General features: G+C 54.8%; 1 protein-coding gene across 2 annotated transcripts; it reads right to left on the reverse strand.

Moving 5' to 3' along the window:
• Positions 1 to 166: 166 nt before the first annotated feature.
• ANKK1 (ankyrin repeat and kinase domain containing 1) lies at positions 167 to 20,380 on the reverse strand. Of its 2 annotated transcripts, none has more exons than XM_033862051.2 (8): positions 20,118 to 20,380; positions 13,929 to 14,223; positions 12,367 to 12,518; positions 12,072 to 12,121; positions 11,293 to 11,448; positions 10,471 to 10,589; positions 9,797 to 9,833; positions 167 to 8,903 (listed from the first exon to the last, which is right to left on the reverse strand). In XM_033862051.2, exons 1-8 carry the CDS (start codon positions 20,297 to 20,299, stop codon positions 7,687 to 7,689), a joined length of 2,208 nt encoding a protein of 735 aa, XP_033717942.1. In that variant the 5' UTR covers positions 20,300 to 20,380; the 3' UTR covers positions 167 to 7,686. The 2 variants fall into 2 exon arrangements, with proteins under 2 accessions (XP_033717942.1, XP_033717943.1); XM_033862052.2 differs by having other exon boundaries at positions 167 to 8,900; positions 20,118 to 20,379.
• Between the last annotated feature and the right edge of the window lie 90 nt (positions 20,381 to 20,470).

The following is a 20,470-nucleotide window of genomic DNA, read 5'->3' on the forward strand; positions in this document are numbered from 1 at the left end:
TCCTCCTCTCAGGTGTCCGTTTGTGACTGCAGGTCTTCAAGCTTCAGGCCCTTGTTCGTCCCCTAGTGGGCTCTGGAGAAGTCCCAGGTGGCGACGGGCGGGGGAGGTGTCCTGGGAATGGAGACGGCAGCAGCGCAGGATAAACTGCATCGCCTCACCATGCATCTCACTCGGTGAATGTTTATTGAGTAACTGTTTATTGTGCTCCAGACCCTGAGCGAGGTGCCGGGAATGAACAGTGGAAAAGGGGGTCAACATCCCTGCCTTCGCAGGTTCACAATCCAGTGGACGCCGGGCGTTACCCACAATCACACGATAGTGGTAAAGCTCCTGGCGGAGCCCCGGCTGGGTGTGGCGACCACTGCCACAGCACACGCTGCCCCGCCCCAGGGCGCTCTTAACCTAGATGATGAGGCTGAGTGGGAGACAGCAGCCCCGGCATGCCTTGGCCCGGAACAAGTAGGTAGGGACCTGGTGAGGGCAAGAAGTGTGACGGTAGAGGACTTCCTCAATGGTGGGGCAGGAGGCCCCCCAGAGAAGCAAGCGCATAGCCTGCTGCCTGGTGGGCTCAGAACAGGGCAGTCAGTTGCCTGCACACAGGGACTTTGAGGACTGGCACACCTTGGGGGCCTTTCTAGTGTGCTCACCTATCTGGGGATCTCTTCCCACACCACCCCTGTCCTGGGGATGTGTGGCCAGTGGCCCTGTGCCCCACTGCCTCTCTGCCCTCCCTGGTCCCAGGACCCAGGCTGTGTCCGTAACGTTGGCAACCATCTAGGCTGCGTGGGCCTCGCCCCAAGTGCTGTCCTGTCCTCATAACCCCTGGGGGAGGAGAAGCGTTTCATACAGGGAAGGTGGTTGCCCAGGTCTTTCAACTCTGCATCTTTTATTATTCATCCTGCCCTTTCCCTGACCAGCCCCAGGTGAAGTTGCGAGAGGCTACTGTAGTCAGAAAAAAAATTTTTTAAAGGAGAGAGAAAAAGAAAAACCATTTGGGACCAGACTTTTAGGATGCGGCCCTTGGGGTGACTATGAACAGCCTGATGGCCACTGGGGCTGCAAGAGTAAATGAGTAGGTGCTGGGGTGGGGGGGGCGCAGGTTAGGGGAAGCAGCTTTCAGTAGTGGGCGTCTCAGAAGTGGGAGGCCAGACTCTGTGCATCCATGCACCCGAAGTTCCTCTCCCGCCAACCAGGTGCCCCTGGCTCTGCTTCTGGGGGAACCAGGGAAGCAGGAAGCTGGCAGGAAGAGGGCAGACCATCTTTGCAGAGGGAGATCTACTCTGGCTTTGTGGGGTGATCGGGGGCGGGGAGAAGGAGGTACCTGGTAGGAGCAGCTTCCCATTCCCTCTCCCATCCCACCTTTGCTACTTGGCAAATAAAGCAGGGTGAGAGCTGCTGGGCAGAACCCCTGGCGTGGAGGGCATCTGGAAAGGCCCTTTACGTGGTTGGAGCCATGCAGCTCCGAGTCTGCCGGAAATGCTGTGTGACCACCACACTTGCCTGCGCTTTCTCCAGTCTTCACCCCGGCTCTGTCCTGAAACCTGGAGATGTGTGTGTGAGGCTGGAGAAAGGGAGGCAGCCTCCCCAGAACCTCAGGGGCAGTGCGAGTCAGATGTCGCCGATGAAGCAGGGCGGGGGACAGAGGTGGTGCCACCTGGGACATGGGAGAGGCAGGGGGTTTTGTAGGAGCACAGCTACAGCATGCACACCTTCTGGGTTTTCCTGACCAGGCCCCACTCCAAACACTGTCCTGTTGGCCCCATGAGAAGAGTCCGGCTCTGTGCTGCATCCGGGGCAGGGAAAAGATGGAGTAGGCAAGAGAGGGAGGAAATTGCCTGGAGGAGACATGTTCTGTGGTCTAGTTCTCCCCGCAGCAGGGACCTGACCCGGCTCTTCTCAGCCTCACGTACAAACCTCTTCTCCCCACCCTACACCCTACCCACTGTGCAGTTGCTGTCTTCATCCATTTGTCCTCTCTGTGCAGGCTGAGCCCTCTTGCTGCCTCTGCCCATCGGAACATCAGCCCTGGACCCTACCCTCTCCTGGTAGATGCAGACATGGCCACCTTGCTTTGCTGACATTGAACCCCCTGTCTGGCTCCTGGGGCCTCTCAGCTGTGTGTCAGTCGGCATGACCCACTGGTGGGGCTTGCCGTGCCCTACAGCTGACCTGACACTACTTTAGGTGTGTCCCAAGAGGTCTCAGAGTCTCAGTCCACACCGAGGCACTGAAGAAGAACCGGCCCTTCCTCCCCTGAATAGGCTGGCAAAGAAAAACAGGCAGCCGCTTCCAAGAGCATCCTCGCCAAAAGGCTGCAGGAGGCTAGGTCGTCTGTGCCTCCTTCCAAGAGAACAATTCCTCTGACTTGGGAGAAACTGCAAGCTACTGTGTTGAGTGCTTGCTAACAGCTTTGCCCTCTGACCACAGGGCATCCGGGTCGATCATTACCGCAAGCCAATGAGATAAGCATTATCTCCGTTAGACGACACAGCCAAGTCTAAGGAAGGCTTAGCAGCCGAGGGTCACACGCTAGTGGCTGGCCCAGCTTCAGAGCCTTTCCGATGCCCAGCCCCCAACAGCTTCCCTCCTCATCTCAGCCCAGACGGGCAGCTGCCTCTCTCCCCTAAGTCACAGTAACAACCCCGCTGCCTGTATCCTATGCAGCAGGTACAGACGGAGGGCAGAGGGAGGACTGGGTCTAATGCGGAAAGAAGCCGATGCAGTGATGCGCTCACAACCAGGCAGGAACCTCACCGCAGGGGGTGTTGGGACAGAGTGACCATCTCCAGCTGGGCAGTCAGAGAAGGCTTCACAGGCAGGGACAGGCAAGTTGGGTCTTGAAGAACAGGCAGGACCCTGACCCAGGAGCACAGCGGGGGGTGGGGGGCGGGTGGAGGGGGCCTGTGCTTGTGAGCAGGGTGGCAGGACCAGCTGTAGGACCAGAGGAACTCTGGCCTGGGGGCGCTGGAGCCCCTGCTGGAGGCCCGAACACGGCAGGAGTTGTGTTCTGTGGGCGCTGGTGGGGGCAGGGAGGGAAGGAATGGTCTCGAACAGAGGACCAGAGCTGCCCTCCGCGTGTTCAGGGAGCCCTGGGGCCCCTCTGGTGCTCTGCCCGCTGGCTGCCCCCTCCTCCACTCCCGGCCACAGGCCCAGAGACCGGCCTCCTCTTCCGCCAGCCCCTGTCACTGTTTCCAGGAGCTCCACCCCCCAGGTCGGCTTCGGAGGGACACAGTCTCCCAGCCCCCTCATTTCCTTGATGCCTCTAGGGTGCCTTTTCGGTCCAAGGCATTTTCCGCTGATCCCTGGGGGAACCCTTGGTGACTGCAGTGTGAGGTTACACGGGTGTCGGGACTCGGGGGCAGACGCCACTGGTTCCCAGAGCCGGCCTGCCTGCTGAGACATCACAGAAGCCTCTTTGGACTTCGTGCTGCACTTTAACTCCTGTTGCTACAGCTTGCCAACCTCCCTGTCCCTTCTGGTCTCCTGGCCTCACAACCAGGAGAAGCCCCCTGAGGGACGGCGCCTCCCAGCACAGAAGGCCTCCCAGGCAGAACAAACAGGGCCGTCTGCACCTCTGGGGGCGGCCAGATAGGTGGCGCCTTCTCCCAGGGCCCTCCTTGGGGAGGGATGGGTTGGCTTAAGCAGCAGCCCTGCGAATGCGGAAGGAGGCTCCTGTCTAGATAAAGGGTAGTGAGAGGGTGGCCAGGATAACGGTGAGAAAGGACAGAACCAGAACAATGGAGGAGAAGCAAAGTAAAGGGAGTCCCAGTGCCAGCCGGGGATGTGCGTGATCTAATTTCATCCCCTCAACGATACGCGTTACAAAGAGAGAGGCGGAGCTCAGTCTAGGTAAAGACCTCACCCCAGCTCGGCCAGACGACAAGGCCCTTCACAGGCAGGACCCCCTTCTCCACCACCTGTTTCCTTACCCTACACATGGCTCAGGGGTCTTTGGAATACGCGTTCATTCCGATAGCACACTCCCTCTGCTCGGAGCTCACAGTTGACCCTCATGTGGAGTCCAAGCTCTGGAATCATGAATGGCGTCATGGTCTCCTAATGAAGTACCCACCCGCCCCTGCCCCCGCTCTTCCGCTGTGCTGTCTGCACCCACAAACAGCTTGATTGCTCTTTCACATTCCCCAGTCTCCCGTGCCCTGGCCTCTCCCACCTAGTCCAGGTCTTGCCCCTCGTCTGCTATGCCCTTGTCCTCCTCTAACATTGCAGCTTCCGGAAAGCCCTTCCTGATGAACCCCACTCAGCTGGGTGACTGATTGGATGGGGGGAGATGGAGAGGAAGAGCGTAGACTGCGCTGCCTGTTCACCAGCCACCTGTAGCTGCTTAAATTTAACTTGTTGAAATTAAAAATTGGGTCCCTGGGCTTCCCTGGTGGCGCAGTGGTTGAGTCCGCCTGCCGTTGCAGGGGACGCGGGTTTGTGCCCCGTCCGGGAAGATCCCACATGCCGCAGAGTGGCTGGGCCCGTGAGCCATGGCCGCTGAGCCTGCGCGTCGTCCGGAGCCTGTGCTCTGCAACGGGAGAGGCCACAGCGGTGAGAGGCCCACGTACCGCAAAAAAAAAAAAAAAAAAAAAAAAAATGGGTTCCTCAGTTGCATCAGCCACATTTGAAGTGCTCAGCAGCACATGGAGTTAAAGGCAGATGTGGAAGGTTTCTGTCCTCCCAGAAAGTTCTGTTGGACAGTGCTGGTCCGGAAAGACTCCTGGGTTAGGAGTCCCCTCAGCTAAGAAGAACCAGGAGCAGGCTTGGGAGGGGACGGGGAGGTTCAGTTTGGGACACTGAGTTTAAGGGTCTATAGGATCTTCACGTGCAAACGTCCAGTAGGAAATTAGGGGTTCGCATCCTCGTCTACCCCAATCTCCCCTAAACAGGTTCGAAATTCAAGTGAGATCCTCTCCTTGGGAATTGCAAAGGCCTTACTAAAATCCAATTCTAAACCTCCCTAGGAAACCTCTAGAAGGCAGCTCTGTTGAAATGGGACTCAGGGTAGATGCTGTGTGTGTCTGTAGGGTCTGTGTCTGGCTAGGGGTGGCTTGGGAAGGGAGAAGGTGGTGATGAAAAGCAATGATAGGGCTGTGTTGGCTGGAGCTGGCCTGAAATTGTGACCTCAGTTATCTCTTGGAGGAAGGGAGTAGAGAAAGCAGGGGTCTGAGGATCTCTGCTTAGACCCTGGGATCATCAGAGTTGAAATGAATCCTAGGCATGGTCCCATGTGCATCTCCATGGGACCTCTGCCATTTACAGGACCACAGGTGCAAGAAAGAAAAAATCATTTACTTTTTCTAACTGCATTCTTCAAAGTCTTCCCTCAAACTCTTCCCACCAGGATAAGCCAGACACCATTGTCCTTCCGTGGTTCACTCCTGACATTCGCACGAGTTGTTCCGAGCTCGCCTGGCTTTGAACAGGCAGCCCCACGCCCCTTCTCTGGCTCGTGCAGAATCCTCGCCTTGGAGCTAGACTCAGACCTCAGGGTGTGAGGAGAAGCAACCAGCGCTGTGCCCTCTGCCTTTCCTTTTCCTGCGCCAGCCGTTCTAGGACAGACAGAACTCCCAGGGGCACGTTTAACTACAAGTTTTGCCCGAGGCTTAGTCTCAGCGAGAAAGAGAATGGCCCAGGCAGCTAGCAGGGAGCAGGGACATGAAGCAGTCCTCTGAGTGAGCCTTGCCCCGGCCCTCAGGAGTCTCCACTCATCCAACCAGGAGGGGAAAAGACCACCACCCAGGCTGCCGGCTGGTGACTGTCTTCATGGCGATGCTAAGGGCCCAGCAAGAAACCACGGGACGCCCCCTGGTGGTGGCCCTCAGCCCTGGCTGCTCTCCAGCTGATACCAGGATCCTGCCCTGGGGATTCTGGTTTAACTGGTCAAGGGGAGGGCCGGGTACTTTAAAAACCCTGCCGCACCTCACCCAGGAGATCCTGATGTGCAGGCCTGATTTACAGCCTTTGTTCTAGGGCACAACCCCATTCAAAGCTGCTCTCAGGACTCTCTGTGGGGGCTGTAGTCTGTGGCTTGGTGAAGTGTCCATGAGGCTGGTACCACAGCCCAGAGACCACAGGATGGGAGACCTGTGCCGCCAGCTCTGCTAGAACGGACTCGCACTCAGCATGTCCGTGGGGCGACAGGTGTCTTCTGCTCCGCCTCTCTTACCCCACGCCCACGTGACGCTGGTGACTGGTGGCCCCACACTCAGCCCATGAGGGTGACACTCAAAGGCAAGCCTGCGGGTTGGCTGGGGTTGGAGCTGGGCAGTGGCTGGGGCAGAAGATTCCTCTTCTCTGACAATTACACAATATCCTTGAGTTGGAGGGGCTGCTCCAGCAGTGTGAAGAGGGAGAGAGGAGACGTAGAGGACCCCTAGGGCACCTGCCCTGCTCCCACCTGCAGTCCCGCCCTGTCCCCTCCCAACGGTGGGCCAGCCCCGGCACAGCCAGAGAGGAGGGAGAAGCTGCTGGCCGCTGAGCCCAGGACTGGTCACACAAGGCTAGTCTGAGCAATCCCAGGCCTGCCGCAACCTGCCCTGCAACTCGCAGACCAGGCCAGGCCAGCTGATGGGAGCAGGACAGAGCTCCCTGAGCCGTTGCCGAGGAGGAAGTCCCTGCCCGGCAAGCTCCACACCAAGCCCAGACACCTCCCCTCCAGGTGACGTCACCACCGCCCACCTCCCCACATCCGCCCCCGCCTCCTCCCCAGCGGGAACTCACGCACGATCATATACACACCGCACCGCACACGCGCACGCGCACGCGCACACGCCAGACCAGCCCCCACAGCCGGCCTGCGCCACGGGTCAGTCCACCTCTGAGGCGGGGACTCAGGTCCACAGCTTTATGATGGTCAGATTTGAAACCGGCCACATAACTGGACACAGCCAAGGGTGAGGGGTGAGGCAGGGGGACCAGGGACCAAGCGTCCCATGTAGGATCACTCGTGGGCGGTTGGAGCAGACCCTTCCTTCCCCGCAGGAGATTGTACGGCAGACCTGGGCCCTGGGACCAGAGCCGCCAGGAAGGTGGTCGGTGCAGCAACAGGCTCCTGGCTGGGGCTTTCAACTGGAAGTGGAAAATCCCTCCGAACTTTCAGCTCCTGCCCTTGCACAGAGCACGGGTGTCTGGTTGTCCTGACCGCGCCCGGAGAAAGGGGCCAAGTCACACAGACGTGAGCTGGGAGGGAACACTTCCCTCTCCTCTGTGCCTCCCTCCTTCTTCAGAGAGAGTTCTAGGATGCAAGGGCCCCTGTGGACTCAGGGGCAAGGGGTTAAAGGTGGCAGGAACCTTGGGAATAAAGAGGGAACTCACTTTGGGGGCTTGAGTCCAGGTACAGGAGGAAGAGGCTGAGAGTTGGCTAGAGACACACGTGGAGGAAGGGCTGAAAGGAGATCTCTGAGCCGGGGGCCCCTTCCCCAGCTACAACCTCAGTGTTCCTCTCCCCATCCCTCCACCACCCAGGGGACCAGGTTCCCGTCTCCTCTCAAGGTGTAAGGGGCAGCTGGCAAGGACAGGGAAGGGGCCCTGCCAGAAACCCAGCGTCACTTGCACCAACCTCTCTTCCTTACAGGTAAGGAGACTGCAGGTGGTCTAAACTTCCGTCTGGGCTCCAGGCTCAGCCCCGGCCAGAATGGCCAGTGAGGGCTCCTTGCCCTCGAGGAAGGCGACAGTGCCCTGCTTTTAGCTCCAGAGGGCCAGCTGCAGGGGTGTGCAGCCTACCCCGTCCTGGGTGTCCAGCTGGGCACCGGCCTTGACCAGCACCCTGAGGATGGCCATGTTGCCCTTGAGGGCGGCCAGGTGGGCAGGCGTCCAGCCCACCTTGTTGCGGGCGTGGACGTCTGCATGGTGCTCCAGGAGGTTGATGACGCTCAGGAAGGCCCCCCTCTGGACCGCCAGGTGGAGGGGCGTCCAGCCTGACTGCTCGGGAGCATTGGGGTCAGCCCCACACTGCAGCAGTGCGGACACCACCACCTCTGCCCCATGACGGGCGGCCAGGTGCAGGGGGGTCCAGTTCATGCCTCCGGGAGCCCCCACGTCTGCGTGGCTCTCAGCCAGCAGGTGGATGATCTCCAGGTGGCCCTTGTAGGCTGCTAGATGCAGGGGCGTCCAGCCCTGGTGGGTCGGCAGCTCGAGGCTGGCGCCGTACCTGAGCAGCATCTTGCCAACAAGGTGCTTGCCCCTGGCAGTGGCGATGTGCAGTGGGCTGTAGCCTCTCTGGTCAAGGGCATCAGCGGCCGCCCCACTCTTTAATAGGTGTTGGATGGCCCTCACTTTGCCTCGCTCCACCGCCAGGTGCAGCGGTGTCCTCAGGTTTCTCTGCCGAGCATCCAGCTTGGCCCCCTGCCCTGTTAGTAGCTTGACCAGGCTGACATGGCCAAAGTAGGCGGCCACGTGGAGAGGGGTCTTGCCCTCAGCCTCCTGCAGGTTGGGGTCAGCCTGACGGGAGACCAGAAGCCGTGCCACATTCTCAAAGTTGTTCTGTACAGCCAGGTGGAGCGGGGTCCACCCCCCGTGCTCCTGGGCATCCACACGGGCCCCGTGGTCCAGGAGGAGGCGGGCAGTGCGGTCGTCCCCATTCTGGGCTGCGAAGTGCAGCGGGGCCCAGCCGTCCTCGTCCACCAGGTTGGCGTCGGCACCGTGCTTCAGGAGCAGGGCACAGAGGTCGGGGTGCTGGTCCTGGGTGGCGACGAGGAGGGGAGTGTAGCCGCAGGCCGTCTGGCAGTCCACGTCAACCTCCTGGGCCAGCAGAAGCCTCACCCGCTCCAGGCGGCCCTGAGCCACCAGGAAGTGGAGGGCAGTGACCTTGTTCTCACAGATGCGCAGCTGCTCATCGCGCAGGACCAGGCTCTCGCCGTCTGAGAGAGTCAGGACCCGTTTCAAGTAGTCTCCTGAGTCTGCTGGGAGGAAGGTGAGATTGAGAAGAGGACCTCTGACCTGTCCAGAGGTCATCTCGGCCATCCCCCCGCCTCCTGGAAGTACCAGCCAGGAACAAAGACATAGGAGTGAGGGCAATGTCTTTCCCGGCATCCCGGATCTCTATGCAGGCTCCACTGCCCTAGAGAACTGACTCTGGCAGCTCTTCCCGTAAGGATGAGGCAGAAAGAGGCCGGGGTGCAAATCCTGACTCTACCTCTTGGCATCACGTGTTCTCTGCCTCTTTGAGTTTCCAGCTCCTGATCCGTAAGGGGACACGAACAATGCCCAACCTCATGCTACCACTGGGAGGACAAATCATATCATGTAGGTAAGAACTCCCCCAGCAGTGCTTGGCACAAAGTAAATAAATGCAAATTGGAGATAAATTTGCAGCTGAGCTCCGAGATCTGAACTCCTCCTGAGCCATTAAGGACCCACTTCCTCCTGCTCTACCCAGTGGTGTATTAGACTTAAAAGCAACAATTTCCAAAACAAAAAAAACAAACAAATGAAAATCACTGCTCAGCCCAAACCCCCAGAGATTCTGATTAAATTATTCTAGGGTGGCTCAGGCATCGTACACTTTTTCATTCCCCAAATAATTCTAATATGCAACCGGAGTTGAAAACCAGTGCTCCTCCCCGGCCAGGAAGGGAGGAGTCCGGCCTCAAAAGGACACAGACTTGAAGGGGAAGCAGAGCCAGGCCCCCGGGGGCATGTGCATTTCTGGAGCACAGGGCCGGGTGCCAGGAAAGGGAACCCAGACTCCTGATTTGTGACAGGCCTTGGGGGGAAGCGGGGACAGGATATGGTTTGAGTCCACTTTCTCCTCCGCTGTGGGTTCTCTGGTTCCAGCTGCACACTCTGGACTCACCACTGTCTGTTAGCTCCTGGCTGATCTCCTCACTGACCTGGGGAGGGAGAACCAGAAGACAGGGGGCGGATCAGAGGATCAGGGCAGTTCTGGCCTATGCCGGCCTCCACTCCTCCCTTCACCTGTCAGGACTCACATTCCACCCTGTCCTAGGAGACCCCCTCCTCTCTCATCCCTGCCACCAGCTGTGTCTAGGGGAAACCCCCGAGCAGAGGCGGCCCTGCCAGGAAGAGGTGGCCCAGGGCCTTGACTTCCCCTTGGGCCACAGGGAGGGCAGGGCGGCCCTGTGGGTTCAGCCTAGAGCCCCACGGAAGCACACAGCTGGTTCCCAGGTGAGGGAAAGGACAGCAGAGCCAGGATGACGCTGACCCATAGCGGGTGAGAGCCTGGGAGAGCCGAGGTCTCCCTCTGCAGGACAGGCTCTGTTTAATGTCACGCATGTGAGGGATGGCACGTTCTTCTCAGAGGCTCTGAGCCACGGCTACCACCAGCCCTTAGAGCATCTTCGAGCAACTTAAGAAAAGGTGTCCCCGAGTGGCTGCCCGGCTTGGCCAGCAGAGCGTGCACTGGCTCCGGTCCCCACCTGCCCCTCAGCCAGGCAGCCTCACGAGGAGGGACCTGTGCGTGTATCCTCAGCGCCTGCCGGAGACCAGGCCCGCCCCACACGCACTCACCTCCCGGGGCCGGCGCAGACACGCTGTGCAGGACACCTTCCTGGCCAGGGCCTCGCTCTCTGGGTCAGCCACAGGACTCTGGAGCAGGGACAGCAGCGTGTCTGTCTCCACTGTGATGTCTGCTCCAAAAAAAGCAAAAGAAAGTGACAGGCTGGGCTGCAGTTCTTCCCCATTTTAAATACCCTAATATGTCCCACGTCCCCCCTCCCAAAACCCATCCCTGGGCTCAGGGGCATCCACACATGCGCACCAGAAGGCCGGCAAGCTAGGGTCCTGCCTTGGCTCAGTGGGGCCACGTTTGGCAAGTCCCTGGCCCTTTTGGAGGGTCAGACCGGTTCCATAAAGCATTGCTAAGATGCTCACGCTTACACACGTGCATACGTTTGCATAGTTCCTAAAGGAGTGGATGACCGCAAGACCCATCCCGCCTGTGATCTCATGGTCTGGGAACATTTTACCAATGAGGACGCTGCAGCCTGAGAGGACGCAGGCTAACTGGAGCCTCAGAAGCAACAGAGCCGGGCCCAGATGCCTTCCAGCAATGAAGGTTTTCTATTCTACCTCCCATAAGGTTACACATTAACCCAAAGAGACCAGACCGCAGTCCTCAGCTGCCACCGGCCCTCTGCCATCCACACCCCCCACCCTCCCACCCCCTGCCAACACCGCACTGTGGTACAGAGTCTGCCCTAGTGCCACGCAGGGCCCTCCCTGCAGAGCTCTCAGGAGTGGCCCGGGGCTTCAACCACCGCTCCTGGCCCGTGGGCCCCCCCCAGCCCCACCCATCTCCCTCATCCCTGTGTACATCAGGCTGATGAGAACCTGGAAAGCAGGGCCTCTTCTTGGGGTCCTGGTCCCAACAGCGCCTCATCAGGTCCACCATATGCTGGGCCTCCGCTGGCCACTCATCAGAGACAGGCTGCAGGGAGGGCCGCAGGCCTGCGGCCACTCGCACCATAATGGTCATCATGTTGAAGCCTGTGAGAGGGGGCCCAGGCTATGCGGGTACTGAGGCAGGGCCAGAGGGGATGGGCAGGGGATGGGGGCTCTGAGGATCCTGACAGGGTGGTGCACACAGCAGGGGCCCCATACATGCACAGTAAGTTAATAACTAGATTGCAGGCTGACTTGAGGCTCCGATTGGAGCAGCTGGGTCTCTGGTCCAGCTCCAACCCCTCCCAGGCCGAGACCGGCCATGGCCCCTCACTGCGGGCTCTTGCTGTCCAAAGATGGCAGGACTGACCAGCAGGCCTAGTTACAGGCTCTGATTTTGAACTTTGCTGGATTATCCAAATTACCTGACAATCTATTTGCCGGACACCTGGGTGGCAGGGTTGGGGGTGAGAGAAACAGGAAAGAGCACTTTGAAGCAAAGGAACTAGAGGCAGAGAGTATGGCCTGGGCTGAGGGTTGCCCTTTCTTTCACCGTCATGTGAGCTCTAGAAAGTAGGGGGAGGAAGGAAGGAGGGTGAGAGGACGGGAACCCTTAAAGAGCAACACAGTCCCCAAGAAAAACCTGCCGCCTGCCCCTGCCCCCACGAACCCCCAGCCTCCCAGTCCCTTCCGGGACCCCATCTGACAGTGCCCCTGTCGCGTGCTACCTGAATACGGTTTCTTCTGAGTGAGGATCTCCCAGATGACAATCCCGAAGCTGCAGATGGGGGAAAGCGCCCCCTGAGTGGCGTCTCGGACATCCAGCAGGGGGGCCCCATGGACCACAAAAACCTAGGCAATGCCTCTCCAGCCAGAATCCCCCCGCATCCCTCCTCCTCCCACGTGGGCAGGGAGGGGCCAGGCCTCATCCTTGTCCTGCCCTTTGGGTCTTGGGGTCCAGGCAGGGCGTTGACCACAAGCTACGTCCTGGGTATGTGGCCTGGAGCCCAGCCTCCCTCTCACCTGTACACATCGTATTTGGGACCTGGACCCTTGTTGCTCTCCGGGAACATCTCAGGGGGGATGTAGCTGAGGGTGCCCTGCAGAGCTGACCTCTTGATGTACTGCATCCAGGCCGACTGTTCCATCCACTTGGACAGGCCGAAGTCTGACACCTGGGAGGAAGCCCGGATGGGGATGGGGGGAAATACAGTCTTGCCTCTAGAAAACTGCCTGAGTTTCTCATCCCTCCCACTATCTTCACTGCCACTGTAGTGTAGCCGCTGAGACCATAAGCTCTCTCCCAGCACTGCCATGTACCACAGGGTGACCTTGAACAAGTAACTTATTTTCTCAGAAACTCCATTTCCTCATCTATAAAAGGGAAACAAGATAAGTACTTAACTCACAGTGCTATCATGAGGATTAAATAAGGAAATATACAAAAGGCACTTAGAACAGTGCCCGGCACATGGTAAGTACTTGGAAGGTGTGGCCATTACCCCAAGGGACTGTGGATAAAGTGGCGTCTTCGGTGAGCTTCTGTTCATCCAACTTTCACGGGCCCTGAAGCATTGACACCATGTATGTTTATCTCTGACGTTGCTTCCATCCATTGATTCATTCATACATCAATAAACTGACAATTCAGAGTGCCAACCAGGCTGGATACTGAGGGTCAGGCAGCAGATAAGAATGATGAAAGCCTCGCGCCCATTACTCTCCTAAGTGGTTATTCAAATAGGGGGTATAGTCGCTAATGAAATAGTTTCACAAATGACTATATACTTACAATTGGGGTTAGCAGTATAAAAAGAGAGGTACGGTAAGGGTATATAACAGGGGCCCACGGGGGTGGATCAGGGAAAACCTCCCTGAGGAGGTGCTGTTTAAGCTGAGACCTGAAAGATGTGTAGGCCTTTACTGGATAAAGAGGGAGTGGGGGAACACTGCTCCTGGCAGTGGAAACAGCATGTGCAAAGGTCCTGGGGCAGAAATGAAAGCGGGGCGTGTTTTAGGACCTGAAAAAATGGCCATCATGACCTTTCTTAAGAACATCTCATGTACACACATTCTCACTTGAAGCAAGGAATGGGATAGAGATTATTCTACCCACATTAGAAATGGAAGACTGGCATTCAAAGAGGGGTTTTGCAAACGTCCTGATACCCAGTTTCATGCACCAAATTTCATTGTGCATCTATCTGTTTTAGGTGTGATCCCTGCCTTCAGCATTTATCCATAAAGGGAGCTGCTTAAAACTCTTGACAGGGGACTCCCCTGGTGGTCCAGTGGCTAAGACTCCACACTTCCAATGCGGGGAGCCCGGGTTCGATCCCTGGTCAGGGAACTAGATCCCACATGCATGCCGCAACTAAAAAGCTCCTGCATGCCGCAACTAAAGATCCCGTATGCTGCAACTAAAGGTCCCATATGCCGCAACGAAGACCTGGTGCAGCCAAATAAATAAATATTAAAAACAACAAGAACAACCACAAAAACTCTTGACAGGCAGTAAATAATCCTGTTCATCTGGAGAAGGCTCTGGAGTGAAAGGGGGCAGAGGGGTTCACTAGGGTCCTTACCTTGACATGCATGTGGCTGTCCAGGAGGATGTTGCCTGGCTTGAGGTCCAGGTGGAGAAGTGGTGGGTTCATGCTGTGGAGGAAGTTCATGGCCAAGCCGGTCTCATGGATGATGCGGAACTTGAGCTGCCAGCAGAGGCTGTGAGTGGGCAGCATCTTCTCCAGGGAGCCGTTGGCCATGAACTCCATCACAACACCCAGGGGCTGCTCGCATACCCCGTAGATGGACACGATGTACTGAAACTTGATCTTCTCCATCTTGGTTGCTTCTTCAATGAGGCAATTCACGTCAGAGCTATGGAGGGACAGGAGCGAGAGACGGAAGGAGCTGACCCTTTAATTACAAGAGCAACTAGCAGGACACACAAACTAGACTTGATACCAGGCTGTGCAGACCCAGAGATGCCTTGGGAGCTTGCAAGGTAATGGAGGGGGAAAGAGAGACACGAGATGATGCCCAGTGGATGCACAGATTAGGGCCCAGATGCAACAAGACAGGAAGTAAAGGGGTCTGCAAATGCAGGAGCCAGCCCATTCTACAGACGTGGCCACAAAAAGCCTGCCATTTATTCTGGCCACTTCTATATGTCTACCTCCCCTAGGAGATCGCAAGCCTGTGGAGGACCAAAATTATGCCTCCTGCTTCTCTCTTAAAATATGATTTATTGAGGAACCACCTCACAATGGTCAGAATGGCCATCGTTAAAAAGGCTACAAATAACAAATCCTGGAGAGGATGTGGAAAAAAGGGAACACTCCTACACTTTTGGTGGGAATGTAAATTGGTGCAGCCACTATGGAAAACAGAAAACTAAACATAGAGCTACCGTGTGATCCAGCAATCCCACTCCTCGGCATATATCCAGACAAAACTGTAACTCAAAAAGATACATGTACCCCTATGTTCATAGCAGCACTATTCACAATAGCCAAGACATGGAAACAACCTAAATGCCCATCGACAGATGAGTGGATAAAGAAGATATGGAACATATATGCAATGGAATACTACTCAGCCATAAAAAATGAAATAATGCCACATGTGTAGCAACATGGATACAACTAGAGATTATTATACTAAATGAAGTAAGTCAGAAAGAGAAAGACAAATACCATATGATATCATTTATATGTGGAATCTAAAATATGACACAAATGAACCTATCTATGAAACAGAATCAAGGACACAGAGAACAGACTGGCGATTGCCAAGGGGCAGGGAGTTGGGGGAGGGATGGAGTGGGAGGTGGGCTTAGCAGATGTAAGCTTTTATATAGAGAACAGATAAACAACAAGATCCTACTGTATAGCACAGAGAACTATATTCAATATCCTATGATAAACCATAATGGAAAGGAATATTAAAAAAATAATGTATATATATATGTATATATATATGTATAACTGAATCACTTTGCTGTACAGCAGAAATTAACACAACATTGTACATCAACTATATCTCAATAAAAAATATTGAAAAAATATATCATTTATTGACTTTTTGATGGTGAAAGTAATATATATACCTTGTAGAACATCTAGGGAATAGAAAAGAAAATTAGGGAATTCCCTGGCGGTCCAGTGGTTAGGACTCAGTGCTTTCACTGTGGGGCCTGCGTTCGATCCCTAGTCGGGGAACTAAGATCCTGCAAGCCTCATGGCACAGCCAAAAAGTAATAATAAAAATAGTAATAATAATTAAATCATCAGTAACCCAACCCTCTAGAGTTGGCCTCTGTTAATAATTTAGCGTATCCTTTTACAATACATTTCAAGGAACGTCTCTCCTTTTCTCCCTCCCTGTCACTCCTTTCTCCTCCACTCCCTCTTGCCATCACATAGCGTGGGCTGTTCTGCGATCTGCTTTTCCCTGTTGGTGTAGCGGAGCACTTCCTGCATCGTTATTCTCTCAAAGCAAGCGCGGTAATGGCTGCATGGGATTCCATTTTGGAGATGAAGTATAAGTTTTCATCTTGGTACTCCCCACAGCACATGGCCACGTACAGCACAAGGCATCTTTGTTGAACTGAACAGAAGTCAATACTTAAAGGAAAGCCTTACAAAATAAGCATTTGCAAACTTTTCACTCTTTTCACTGTACGTGCCACAAAACAGCAAATATGCAAATTGTTATAAATTGTTCTGGGATTGCGGGGATGAAGATTAAGGAGAAATGACATCTTTAAAAAGCAGAGTATTTGCAAAGCTGCACTGGCACTGCAGTCAGAGGCTGCTGGAAATGTGCTCACAGGGCCTCCCTGGGAAACCAGCCAGAGACTCGTCTCCTCCAGGGAAAAGCACCTGCTCTCCCTCGCATCTGGACAGGTTGACTAGTCCTGGTTTCTGCCGTTCTTGTCTTTACTGCTCTACTGTTCAAGGACTCTCCCCTCAAACCTCTGCAATATTTTTTCTTTTATCTGTCTCCTCTTGTACTTTTGAAGTCACAAGAACTGAGAAGACACCTGTCATGAAGTGGAAAAAGCAAGGGATCTGGGATCGCGTTGCCCTGCTTTCGAATCCCAATTTCACCTTATTCTCTGTATGAACTTGAACAAGCAAACTCTCTGGGCCTCAGTTTCTTAACTGTAAAATGGGAACAACAGTAACTTGCACAACTCCCCTGGACACCCCGACTTCTTGAAAGTGTTTGCTATACCTGTTGTCTTTCTCTTTTCTTCATCTCCCCCCATCCCCTTTCATCTGGTTTCTGGTCTTAATACCTCACTGACAGGCTGTTGCTAGTCACCGATGACCCCCATGTTGCTGGAGCCTACAAGCAATTTTCTCGTTCTCAGTGTAGGGTCAGTGCCTACTTTGCGGGCTCCTATTGTGTGACCTGATCATTAGGCCCAGTCCCAGGCCCTCTTCTTTCCTCTTCTTATTCCGTACTCTGTCTCTAGGCAATCTCAGCATCTCCAACTGGGTATTCGACACTTTACGTGTCTAAAGCTGAACTCTTGATTCTCCCCTCAAACCCGCTCCTCCCTCAGCCTTCTCCATCTCAGTGAACGGGGCCTCCATCCCTCTAGCCCTCAAAGATCTTGCTTATCCTGGACTCCTCTCTTCCTCTCCTTCCCACAAGCTGCCCCTCAGCACATTCCGTCAGCTCTACCTTCAAAATATAGCAAGAATCTGACCACTGGTGACCACCTCTATCCATTGGCATCTTGGCCCAAGCCTCCTAACTGGTGCCTTTGCTTCTCTCTCTTCCCCTCCACCAGCAGCCAGAGTGGTACTTTTAAAATGTCAGTCAGAGCATGTCACTGCTCTGCTCAGGACTGTCCAGTGGCTCTCTTCTCATGCAGAATAAAAGTTAAAGTTCTTACAATGGCTTACAAAGCCCTCTATGACCTGCCCCACCATGTCAAGCTTGTTCCCTCCTCAGGACCTTTTGCATTTGCTCGTCCCTCTGCCTAGAACACTAAGAGAGCCTGAGAGAGCCACATGGTTTGCTCTTTCTTTGCTTCAAATCTCTATTCTCAAATAGTACTTAATTAGGAAGGATTTCAAGCCTATAGAAAATAGCAACCCTGCTCCATCAATCCTTATCCCCCCAGAAGAGAATGAAGGAGGAGAAGATGCCCACAGGAAGAGGAGAAAAACAGTGAGAAGGCAGAGTCTGATGGTGAACAGGAAGATGCAGAAGGGGAAGGGGATGAAGTGAAGGGAGGGGAGAATCTGGATGTGACGGAGAAGGTGATAAATGAAGAAAATGAGGAGGATGAAGGGGAGGAAGAAACTAGGAAAGCTGAAGGAAAGACTCCAAACAACCTGCACAAAAACCCTACCTTGCTTTATCTGTTCTTGAGTTCCGTATTGGCTGGACTGCTCAAATGGAGTTGGTAGCTTTTCTTTTAAGGTAGCTGTGATACAAACCCTAGGACACCCACCCACGCAAAGAACCAAAGAAGAGTTCCTGTGACATTCTGCCTTCACCCATTTAGTCCCTCTCGGAAATCTACCACCAAGCATTATAACAAATTTATAGGTGACGACAAAATTATAAGCATTGTCAGAGTTTCGTGTAAGGCCCTTGTCGTAGGGTGGAGAGCTGCGATTGGTAAGTCAGCCATGTGTGGCTACCACTTACACTGAGATTGTAACAGCATTTTTCCTTTCTGTGCAACAAAGAAGCTTGGTAAATAAAATCTTAACATTTTGGGCAAAAAAGCCCACAAATTACTATTTATTGGAAGATCAAAATTTTTTTTTGGAAGATCAGACTACTCAACTCTCCTTAGGTATTTTAATCAAAGAAAATGTCAGGTGGTTTGTAAGGGATATAGATAAAAATATTTGTTTGTTTGTTAGTTTTCTGTCTTCCTTCATTAGATTATAAACTCCACCAGGGCAGAGACTTTGTTTTGTTCACTTAGTGCTTAGAATGAGTGAATGTCATCTACGTCCTAGCTTCAAATACACCTATAACAAATGATTCACAAATTTTAATACTGTTAGCTCACAGCTTTACTCTGGAGTCTACCTGACAGTTCTTCTTGGTTGTTTAAAGGCACCTTAAACTCAACATGGAAAGCTTTCCTCTCTTCACCCACTTAACTCAGACTCATCTTTCATATTTCAGCTCAAGTGTATCTTCCTCAGAGAAGCCTTTTCTGATCTCAAACTCCAACAATAAGCCTTCATGGAACCACAACTCTCTCCTTTCTTACACCTCTCACAGCAGCACGCTTACATTTGCACGTGGGGTTATCTGATTAATGTCTCTTCTCCCCTATCTGCAAGCTCCAGGAGAATATTTAGAGGGTTATATCTGTGGCATTCATCATTATATCTCAGGGTCCAGCACAGAGCCTGGCACATAGTAGGTGAGCAACAAACATTCATCAGGAGGACAAATGAATGAGATGATGGAAGGAGGATTCAGTGAAGTCATACTCATGAAACTCCTCGTATAGCACTCCACACGTGGCAGGCATTGATTACCGTAAATCCCTTAGCCCTTTCCACCCAAGGATTCCTGGAATTGGGAAGGGAATTGAGATGGGAGTTACTGTCAATGTCTCATGAGTAGTCTTGTCAATGCTTCAAAGGCTGTAAATGATTTGAATAGATCCTAGAATAACCTGACTCTACTCCCAAGCCAGGATGTTGAGGGAGGAAGGTGGGTGAGTCTGGGGCTATCTCACTTTGCCCTTATTCATTAAGCAGGTGGGCGTCTGGGAGTGAGAGAAGGGACTTGGGTGTGTGGGACCGGAGGCTGTGTCTTGGGAGCTTGCCTAGTGACCACAGAGAATGACCAGGAAAGATGCCAATAGGAGTTGCTCCCTGCACCCCCAAGGCGCTCTAGGTGATGTCCCAGGAGGCTTGGGAGGAGGACATGGTTATCATCTCACACTTCACATCCCAGAGTCTCCATGGCTGCACGAGGGGCGAGGGCACAGCCAGTACCAGCAAAGATGGGTTGAAGCAATGGGAAGGCAGAGATGGGTGGAAGCAATGGGAAAGAGGTAGTAAGAGGGAAAAGGAGGCCTGCCAGGGAGTGGTCATAGTACGTATAATGGGACCTGGGAGAAGCCAGAGACAAAAACAAGGACGGAGACAGCAGCATTCCAGGATTGACCTGCTGGCAGTGCCGGTGTGAGGGCTGGACAGGCTCTCAGGCCAGCAGGCTGGGCAGCCTCCACCACCACCCCCTGCAAGCCCCCATCAGCCTGCACGGGCTGGGCTGGGACCACACCAGACAAGAGTTGCCCCTGGTGTGGAACCTGTGATTCCCCCCAGGTCACTGAGCATCACTGAGCCGAGTGCCACAGGCTCTGAGCAAGCCCGGCCCTGCCTGCGCTGCGAGTTAGGGGGTGGGTAGGAGGGTGGCAGAGGGTCATCCAGAGCAGTCATCACCAAGCCGACACCTGGAAGGAAGGTGAGGCTGGAAAGAAGCAGGCGGGACCAGTTTGGGAGGTTGAATGGAACGAAGGCGTATTTGGAGGGTAGTTCCTGCTCACCTCTGACCTCTGTGGATTTCACACATAGGTTTGATTCCACAAACAGAGCCAAGTTTATTTCAGAGCCAGAAACAGACAGGGCTGTGCCTGGGGAGCTCAGGCCACAGGACAGAGTTTAGAAAAGTGGAGAGAACAGTCCTCAGCCTCAACCCGGCCGCCCCTCCCTCGGGAGCTCCCCGGGCCTCGGGTTTTCCTCCGCAAAAGGAGGGGGTAGGCAGGCGGGTACCTGATGGTGTCAGGCTGGAGGCAGCGGGAGCACTTGATGGCGTACTCGGTCCGCCAGCGCTTGTGCCGCGCCTGGAACACCTGGCTGAAGCCGCCGCTCGCCACTGGGCGCCAGGTGCCCTCGAAGTCGTCGCGGGTGAAGACGGGGAGGCCGCCCAGCCGCTGCTCCACGCCCGCGGCCATGGGGTCGGCACGGCCCGGGCCCTCCAAGCCCCGCGCGCTCCCGGCCGGCCGGGCTGCACCCTCCGCTTCCTGCGAGGCAGGTTCCAGGAGGGTGGGGTTGCCAGCGGGGAGGAACTGGTTCAGCCCTGCGAGGGCGGGGAAAGCCAGCCTGAGCCCTGAGGCCGCGGGCAG

Source organism: Tursiops truncatus, chromosome 8 (assembly GCF_011762595.2).
Source record: "Tursiops truncatus isolate mTurTru1 chromosome 8, mTurTru1.mat.Y, whole genome shotgun sequence".
NCBI lineage: Eukaryota > Metazoa > Chordata > Mammalia > Artiodactyla > Delphinidae > Tursiops > Tursiops truncatus.

What these genes read in the sequence shown, in the direction of transcription:
- ANKK1 (XM_033862051.2), bottom strand. Translation starts at nt 20,299, where the DNA reads ATGGCCGCGGGCGTGGAGCAGCGGCTGGGCGGCCTCCCCGTCTTCACC. An exon ending in CTCCAGCCTGACACCATCAG is followed by an intron (nt 14,224 to 20,117) that starts GTACCCGCCTGC and finishes GTCCCTCCATAG; the next exon opens with CTCTGACGTGAATTGCCTCA. An exon ending in GTCTGCGCCGGCCCCGGGAG is followed by an intron (nt 9,834 to 10,470) that starts GTGAGTGCGTGT and finishes CTCCCTCCCCAG; the next exon opens with GTCAGTGAGGAGATCAGCCA.